The sequence below is a fragment of the Pterocles gutturalis genome, unplaced genomic scaffold (genome assembly GCF_000699245.1).
Source record: "Pterocles gutturalis isolate BGI_N339 unplaced genomic scaffold, ASM69924v1 scaffold11485, whole genome shotgun sequence".
Lineage (NCBI taxonomy): Eukaryota > Metazoa > Chordata > Aves > Pterocliformes > Pteroclidae > Pterocles > Pterocles gutturalis.
The window spans coordinates 27,796-37,254 of NW_010140876.1; the positions used below are offsets into that span (position 1 = coordinate 27,796).

General features: G+C 46.8%; 1 protein-coding gene across 1 annotated transcript in view; it reads right to left on the reverse strand.

Annotated features, from left to right (window-relative positions):
• Window positions 1–7,875: 7,875 nt before the first annotated feature.
• HTR5A (5-hydroxytryptamine (serotonin) receptor 5A, G protein-coupled) overlaps window positions 7,876–9,459 on the reverse strand; it is a gene marked incomplete at its 5' end in the record, with an annotated part of 1,907 nt that continues 323 nt past the window's right edge. The window contains 2 exons of the mRNA XM_010083837.1: window positions 7,876–8,208; window positions 9,136–9,458. Of these exons, the coding sequence (XP_010082139.1) occupies window positions 7,876–8,208; window positions 9,136–9,458 (656 nt within the window). The remainder of the gene's footprint in view (window positions 8,209–9,135; window position 9,459) is intronic.

Here is a 9,459-nt window from a genome sequence, read left to right on the forward strand (position 1 = left end):
CTCCCCCTCCTGCCGTGCCTCCAGTGCCACCTCTTTTCATCCCAGCAGGCTCCAGGCTGCATGCAGGTCCACAGCATCAGGTATGGGATAAAAGCACAACGCTCTTCATCTTCTTCGTGGCACTGATGCTGGGTTCCTGCAATGGACGGTGGTCCTGCTCAGTTGCACAAGGTTCATGCAAGCCCCTTGGTAAGAAAGGGCGTCCAAAAAGAAACAAATGGCTGCCCCATTAACAGTTTTGGAGAGGCTGAGACAATTCCCTATCCCTGACAAAACTCCCCCTCTGTGAGGATCATGCCTTCTTCATGGTTTTGAAGTGCTGAGGACCCATTGCAAACAGGCATTTCAGAGGGATGCTGCTGCAACCTGCCAGCTTTTTACTACCCCATTTGATCCGGAGCATGGCTCATTCAGTTTATGAAGTGATTATCTTCACTATGAGCCCTTGAGTGGAGGAGCTGCTGTGACTCCAGGAGCACCAGCATGGCAGCACGTAGGGATACAGGCTCCACCAAGCCATCGATGATCTCCTTTGGGCACCACCGACAGCAAGACGGGAGCCAGAAGGAGCGATGTGGGGTGGGAGCCGCAGCTCGACTGGGGCTGCCAGACAGAGAGGTGAGGAACAACAGGGTGAAAACCAGCCAAGCTGCTCCACACCCAGAGGAATTATCCAGTGTACCACAAAGGCCAGGCCACCCGGAGACAGCAGCCTGCATAGCCAGAGGCGTTGCCTTGCACCTCAAGCTGGGAGAGGACATAGCCCTGTGCGGGACCGCCATGTGCCAATGACCCAGGAATCACCCAGGGAAGATGCTGTAGCGTAGACACAGCAGGTGGGTATGTGCTGTCTTGGAGACACATGGGAATAAAAGTGGTGGAGGAGCTGATCTAAGAAACAGCAGCAGATTTGCTGTCAAATCGGGTTCATTTGAAAGTTATTCGCCATGTTCCGCATACGAACGCTGGCCATTTCTGGGGTTTCAGAAGGTATTTAAAGGGTTTATGCTACTTACAGTCTTCTCCAGGTGCTTTAAATGCTAATTTTAATAAGAAACAGCTCTGACACTCATTTTGGTTGGCAACTATTAACAGCTTATAAAGTAGCCCAAGGGCTTTAGTCAGGGTAATGTGCTCTGAACTCCCCAGTAAGGCTGAGGTCTGTGCTGCGAAACTGCGGGATGCAGAGGAGTGTGGCTGAGTGCCGCATCATCTCGCCTCACCATCTACCTGCTTCCTCTTAAAGAGCCTCAGAAAAGCTTAATTACTTAATACTATGGGCTCATAGTTTCTTTTTCCATTCACATTCCAGATATTGAGTAACCCCTTGTGCCAGCAAGTGTACTTGCACTTCGCATCTGCTGTACTCCTCCTGTCTGTTTAATATTCACCCCAGTGCCGTGATGTGCAGGTGGAAGGTCCAAGATGCGCGGCAGGGGCACCCTGCCTTAATGCACCTGGAAACTTTGGCAACAGGCAAGCAGCTGAGAAGAGAAAAAAACATCACAGACCTGCAACTCCCGGGCAATTGTGCGAGAGGCTCCATATGCTCTGGTGCCTGCCGAAAGAGCCGAGTTTGGCATTGCATCAAAATTATTTCTAACCCCCCCCCCTTGAAAGCAGGTCTCCATTTAAACTGCAAAACTATGTGAGCGTGAGCTCTGCTTTTCCCCATAAATTCTGCCTGACAGGAGCACAGTGGGTCAGGATATAAGGCTGTTAATAGATCCAGAAGGGGGTTGCAAGGTGATCACGCTAATTTTCACTGTGGTCTATGTGCCACAGGCTCTTTTGGGTTGGAAACAGCCCTGTTTGGTCCAGCTGTGCCAGGCCAGGGAGATGCTGCGGAGGCAGCACCCTGACCAACACATGAATGGCTTCATGATGTCCAGAGCTCCAATGCAGCATCACAAGACAGCAGTAGAAAGGTCGGACACGTGACGGACCTTAGCAAAATGAGCCAGAGCAGGAACTTTGGGACTGCCCAGCCAGGCATCTTGTGAAGAGCCAGGTGATTCAAACATTGAGTCATGGCAGCTACGGCAAGAAGCAGCAGATCTTGGGATTTTGTGCCACCTCAACTGTTGGTTTGGCATCTTAAACCCAGAGAGGAAGGGGTTTTCCTGACAAGTAAAGATGCTGGTTTTGACAGGTTGCCTCCCTCTGTACCAGCAGCCAAGGCTGGTGGGACCTCTGCGTAATGACTCGGTGACAGCAAGGGATGAGGAAGAAGCACTGACCTTGGGTCACAGCCCTGAACTAATGAAAAGTGCAACGCATCAGGCCAATGCTTGATCAAACTTGGGGATCTGGCCAGCAGCAGATTGTTTTGAATGATACAGAGATTTCCACCCTCCGCGGGTGGCAGTGGGAAGGGGATAGTACCGGGCAGGGTGGATGCCTAAACCACGCAGCAAATGTTGCCTCTCTCAGAGAGGCAGTTGTGGCTGGGGAATCTTTTCTGCAATTAGGGAGTTAAGGAAATTTTCCCCTTCCCTTCTGTGTTCCTGCAGAGATGAGCAGAGCCAGCACAGGGGCAGCCTGGCCAGGTTTGGTCTCACCAGAAATACGGAGGGCATCCAGAACCAGGATTATGGACTGGTTTGTCAGGAACAACTCCAGCAGAAATCCAAGGAGAGGTTATAGCTCCTGTTTTCTCCTTCCCCACCCTAGTCGCTGTCAGAGAGAGGTGGTGGGGCAGTGCCTGCTCCACAGACCAGTCCCTGGAGCTGCACCCAGCCCTTGGTCCCCGGTGCTCGGTGTTGCAGAAGCTCTTGTTCCCACCGACAAAACTGTTAGTTAGACAGAGGAACAAGAGCAGTGCACTGGGGGATCCAGAGAAAGGGCCCATCTGTCTTGCTTTTTAGGATGATTAGGGAAAGTATTGGACTTGGCCAGCATGGGAAATTACATGGTCGAGAGAACTGCAGTGCTGAGGCTGACTGCCTGGCAGCGGCGTGGAGGTAGGGAACAGAGAAAAGGCAATGAACTGAAATCGTTGCCTCCCCTCCAGTGACCAGAATAAAATCCATAGCTGGACACAGCCCATGCACAGGTAAAAAAATAAGTCTGTTTGTCCCCAAAATGCTGAACAGTCTCATATATTCAGTTCCTGATGCACCCTGACACAACTGTGCTTCCCCGACTGTGCCTCCTTGCCTGCAAGGGGGTCCAACCCCGCGGCTCCTGGGGACGCACCTTTCCCTCACACTGGGCTAAAATGCCCCCGGCCAGTTTGCATCCCCATTTCTCTGTACAAGTGACTTCATTTTCTGTATTTACACCTTTTCCAGTCCATGAGTCGTTAGCAAATATTGGACAGTTTGAACCTTGTATTGATTTCTTCTTCCCTTTTTCATGGAAGTGTCGAGTGTTGTCAAGTCAGATTCATTACTGAGGAGTGAATACTTTATATCGCCATCAGCAATGAACCATGCGCTGCAATCAAAGAAAGACATCAAAGTGATTTATTTCAATTATATTTATTTCCTGTAATTTTTTGTTCATTGAGTCCTTTATCAGCTGTTCCACATTTTTGCCAAGGATCAATTTCAAGCTGTAAATCTGTAACAGTATTAGCCTTATAAATACTTTGCTCTCCCAGTCTGCCTTTATAAATACTGGAACAACTTCAGCCCTCCAGTCTTCTGCAACTTCCTCAGCACTTCATTGTTACTGAAAATAATGGTGATTTAAAGAGCCCTTTGGCCACCTCTTAAATTCGATGGATATGCTGGCAGTTTCGTGATGTTCAGCCAGGATCTATTGAGTTGGGGCTGCAGATTTTGCCATGGATGTTTCACCCCACTGTTCTCACACGGAGCATTAACGATGCCCGTATCATGATCACCATGACTTTGCTGTTGTACCGATGCAGGCAAAATAAAGGATCCAAGAGTAAAATGGCAACGAGCCCCTCTTGAACAAAGCAGCTCAAATCACTACATTGCAAAAATCACTTTGACACTTTGTCAGTTGTACCTCACCGTAGCAATCGCTGGAACTAACAGCCATTAATTACCTTTGTCAGGTGAAATTTCCTTAATTGCCTGCAACTTTACTTCCAGGAAACTCCCACTTTCAGCTCTGCTACCAGTTTAAAGGCCATGTCTCCTGGTGGTAATTTTTAGGAAAAGTCCAGGAAAATTAACAGAGGATGAAGTCATGTGTGACCCACCTGTGGCTGTGGAGGATGGACACGTGTCCTGGGGTCACCTGTCTGACCTGCCTGCATGGAGAAGAAAGGGCAGCAGGATGGGGGTGGAGGAGTAAGGTGATCAGCCAACCTGTCATCCAAGGGCATTCTTTTGTGACCTTTTCTTCTCCCTAAAAAGTAAAGGAAAGACAGTAGCAGACTTCCTGGAGAGCTGCTGCTCCTTGAACCTTGACCATGTGCACCCAGCGTTGCGAGGAGACGTTCAGCAGACAGCATTGAGCATGTGCCGTGCAAGTTCCCTTACAGATGTTCATTGAACTGTCAGAGCATCAGGAGGAAAATAAATTAATTCTAAGTGGAAGAAGGTTAGTTAAATATTTTCTGGAAGTATTATATAGCCATTAAATCACATAGGAAACTCAATAATAATGGGTAATGATGTTCTTCCAAGGAATTAAATAGAAGCCCCATTTATAATGCTGCTCAGCATTCAACCCAGTGTTCCACCTTCCTGGTACATGATAAACATTTACTAATTAATCCTCACAAAGGCAGATCTCTTCACACCACTGATTCTGTTTTGTAAATGGGAACAAGAAGGTACAAGATACATCCTTTGAAGCTGGGGTTGTGTATGTCTTCAAACATGATTTGGGTCTCTGGCAGCCCACTCGACACCTGTGTTTGAATACTGAGAGGTTTGTAAAAAGCCTCGGAGCCAGGATCAGAAGTCAAGGTTTCTTTGTGCCCCTTCACTGTGCTCCGACCATCACAGCATGTTTCGATATGATTCTTCAGCACAGTCTCCAGAATACTGATATTTTTCCTGCATAATCATATTACATCGCTAGACAAAAAGTCAATGGTCTTAAATCTCAAGTAAAAGCAGTAGGAATTGGTCCATAATGTAGTTGCTAATAAAATTCAAAGGAATAAATCTTACGACCACGTGGAAGCTGTTATTTTCAGAAGATCAATAGGGATTGTATAGGAGCTGTCAAATAAATGTGTATATAATTTACACCAGGATGGTGGACTACCCATGACCATAGACAAATTAGAATTTAGTGTCATTTTAAGGTTCTCTCCTGTCTCCTTGTCACCACTTAAGGAATAGCATGAATAAACACAGGATACAATGAAAGGGAGCTTCCTCCCAGCACCAAACAGCAGTGAAAGTAGGGATCTTTCCCACTGATTTCAGTTTAAAGTGCATCTACTTACACAGGATAATAATTTGAGTTTCCAGTTGATTCCACAGCCTGTGCAAGGCTCCCACACAACACAGATAGAGAATCTGCAGTACTCATCAAAGAGCAAATAAGAACAGGGATGGACACAGCCAGGACTGCAACGGGGTTGGGTAGACATGATGTTATGTGTTGGAATGGTGAACTAAAGTCCAACTTCCCAGTTAATCCACGCTTCAGTGTTTAAAGTGTTGCCGTGGTGGCCTAACAAGTAGTCTCCTGCTTTCAGGCACCACCAAGCTTAGCTGAAGGTCTGGCTTGGAAAAAGAAGCATTTTTTCCAACTCATTTTTGGCTAAACAACCTTTGACATGACAAAAGTAGTGAGTTCCAAAAAAGAACAACTCTGCATTGGTGATGTCCAGAGAAATCAATGCAACCTTTATATCCTCAGTAAAAAAACAGCAGCTCAAGAGTTTATTACAATTTTTGATACGTCAGAGATGTCACTGATAGTACTTTAAAATATGTAACAAAGAAAGAAAACACTCTTTACTTGCTGTAGAGAGATTGTCCGTGGTTAGCACAGCTCAGAGACTCTTTCAGGGGAGTTAGAAGATTGCTCCCATCCTACCCATCTTCTCCTTGAACTAACTAACATTAAAACTAGGCTTTTACAAGACAAGTCATGCTAGATAAAATTCCGATTCACTTGAAATAACTGAGAATTTGTCCATTGCTCTCAATGAGGGCAGGATTTTACCTAATATTGCTAACAGACTTTTATTAAAAAGTGTTGAAAAAGATCTCAGGGGCCATCCGATTTCTCCTCTTGCCAGCTGCCTTTATGTCAGTCCTGATGGATGTTTGTCTGACTGGTCCTGAAAGAGCTGCAACACTTGGCAGTACCTTGAGCTCTGCTTCCATTTTCACCTGTCCCGAGATATGAAAAGGAAAAGGACTTTTATTACCAACTCTACTGGGATTTTTGACTGGTTTAAAGGACAGTGACAATTTTAACATCTGATGTCTCATGATCTGCTAAGGATAGGAACTAATCCTGCTCTCCCCCAAGGAGCTTTCCCATGATTTATTGACAATTTTCCCTTTTATCTCTTCTTCTTGAGATATCTGACATGAAATCATGTCGTTCTGATTCCTGTCTTGTTTTTTCCTCCACCATTTCAGTTCTGGTCTGACTTCGGTGGGTGCCCTCTAAGAACCGATAGTTAAAACTAACGCTTTTCTTTATCTGAAGACCTGTCAGTCTTCCAGTGGTGCAGCATAAAGTGTGTAATTTTAATTCTAGGAGTGAAATGCCAACTACTATAATTATGTTTGCAACATGGAAAGGCAGGGAGGCAGGAGAGCAATAATGACCAGGCAGGACTGGAGCCTTAGGGGGGCTGGGGAAGGAGGGGTGGGCAAAGGAAGAAATATTTTAGTCTGGTCCTCGCAGCAGAGCACCTCTATGGTTTGGTTATCCTTACAGAATGAAACATCACTGGTTATTAACTGCCCTTTGCCTGCAATCCAGAGCTCACACAAACAAAGTGGGGTCTTTGCTTTGGTTTCAAGAAGCTCTGAATGGCACACAGAAGCAGTAAAACACAGCTCCTCATTGCTAGGCAATTCGAAATGCACTCCTTGCATCCCCGGCAACTACAGGAAACCTGCCCCACAGCTGCTCAAAATACATTTCTGGTTAAGAATGGGAAACACAGACACATATTAACATTTACAGGTGGCATTTCTGAAAGTAAAAGTCTGAGGCTTACATGTAGCAGTCAGAGAATGAGAGGCAGAGTTCTCATGCATTCTCTCTCATTCCACAGTACACCATGCATTAAGTTTTCACAATAAATATTATTTTTTAAAAACTTGCTACACAGAATCCAATAGCAAATAGTACAATTCGTTCTTGATAAAGCATGTGAGAAAAGGCTTTGTACTTGGTGTCTGTTCTTAACCCTTACTGAGGGTTTTATTTCCAAATATAAACACTTAACAGTCTCCACTGGTGAAAGACAAGACCGACAGCCTTTCCAACCAAGCCATAAGACATCTAGTTTTACATATAATCACAAAACCTCCTGACGTTAAGGGGTCCCATCACATGGGACAAAGTTGATTAATGCTGTGAGGGATAGGCAGCAGTGGGCCAAACCAGAGGTTGCAATGCGACTCTTTGTCAGAAGACTCCTCTGCACCATTACCATCACGGAGCAGTCCCAAGAACATCACTGGGAAGGTGGGAGGAAAGCAGCGGGGCACTGGATGCTGTGCTGCTGGCCAGAGAAAGCCTTACATGCTGCTTGTAGGGAAAAAAAAAAGGTAAAATAGCAACTGACTTAAAGGCTGGAATGGAGAGTCTGCATAGGAACCAGGACCGTTGCTGGGACATACGACCCATGGGGATGTGTCTTTAGCATCACCTTGGTATCTGTGGCTTTGAACTTCCTCAACAGTTTGGTAGGATTCATTGAGAGGTGAAATCAGCCTCCTGGGACAGTGGAAAATCTTCTTCTCTTCAGTGCTGCCTAAAAAACAGGTTCCTGAAGGCATTGTTGTAGTTTTTGTTGAAAGCAGTGTAGATGAGTGGATTAAAAAAGGAATTTGAATAGCCTAGCCATAGAAAAATACTCTTCCAAATGGGTGGGATGTTGCATGAGCAGAGGGGGTTGATAAGCTCTGTGATGAAGAAGGGGATCCAGCAGAGCACGAAGACCCCGATAAGGATGCCCACCATGAGGGCAGCTCTCTTTTCCTTCTGCTCTCTCCACGTGTCCCCATCTGTCTGGAACGTAACAGTGGCATGACGGACAGTGAAGACCATCTGTGGCTGCTGGGCAGCTTCTTTTACCTGCCAAACACAAAGACAAATTGCACCATATGTGCCTCAGTCGGCTGATCCCACATGGCAGGTACACAACCAAACTACGCAAGTGATGGGCAGAGCTCGTGGGGCAACGCAAGCCATCCACGTCACACTCTAATGGAGGGGAGATTGGTTGTGTGATCCTCTGGGTAACAAAGACTATTTTTAAGTGAGACTAGAAACTAAAGTAGTGATACATGGACACATGGAATTGCTCACACAGCATCGCTATAAGATTATTTCCCCATTTACAGTCAGATCAGTAGAACAGGCGCACACCCACCTGCTGTGCCTAAAAGTCTCCTTGCTTTCCCTGAAACCATTGAGTTTAAGAGCCCTTGTAGGAGAGGTAAGAAAATGAGCATACATTTTCCTCCTCCTCCCAAAAAGTCTTTACAGTGCACAGTCACCACACCTGGGACAAACTGACACAATCAGGAAGGATTTACAAGGATGCTCTGCACATGTCTTCCATGTGGGTAAATTCACAACCTCCCCAAAGCCACAGCCGCTCGCCAGGTTATCGTCCCCTGCTGAGACAGGATCCCATCCATTCACACCCCCACACGCGAGGAACGGTGACCCCTTACTCACGCTCGCGAGCACTGACTCAGCATTCCACGGGGGGACATCTGTGAGTCACCACACACCCACATGGAGCTCTGGCTCGCAATCTGGCCCAAAGTTGCTTTAACTACACCTTGTGTGCTCACAGCTGGGGACTCGGAAGGAGTTAAAAGACCAGGCTTGCAAGCTTTGCAGCCCACTTTCCCCTGAAAGCCTTCAGGATTCCCTGGTTTTTGGTGGGATGCTGTTTGCTTGCACACTTTAGCTCAAAGTTTCCCCCACTGCTGCAAGGGATTGGCTGCTATCATCAGTTGACTAGAGCAAAATACAACTGAGGTGACCTACCTCCAGGGCTTCTGGTGTAATGGGAGTGATGGAATTGCTCTTAAAAAAAAATCCAATGCGGAACTTGGCAGCCTTGTAGATCTTCCAGTACACAAAGAGCACCACGCAGAGGGGCAGGTAGAAGGCGCCAAAGGTGGAGAAGATGGTGTAGGAAGGCTCCTGGCTGACTTGGCACTTCTCGCTGTCCTCTGAGTAAGTCTCTCCCCAACCAAAGAGCAGCGGGGCCAAGGAGATGAAGGCGGAGAGCACCCAGGTGAGGGCAATCATGATGTTGGAGATGCGGCGCCGGGTGCGGAGCGTGTACTCCAGGTGGCGGGTGATAGA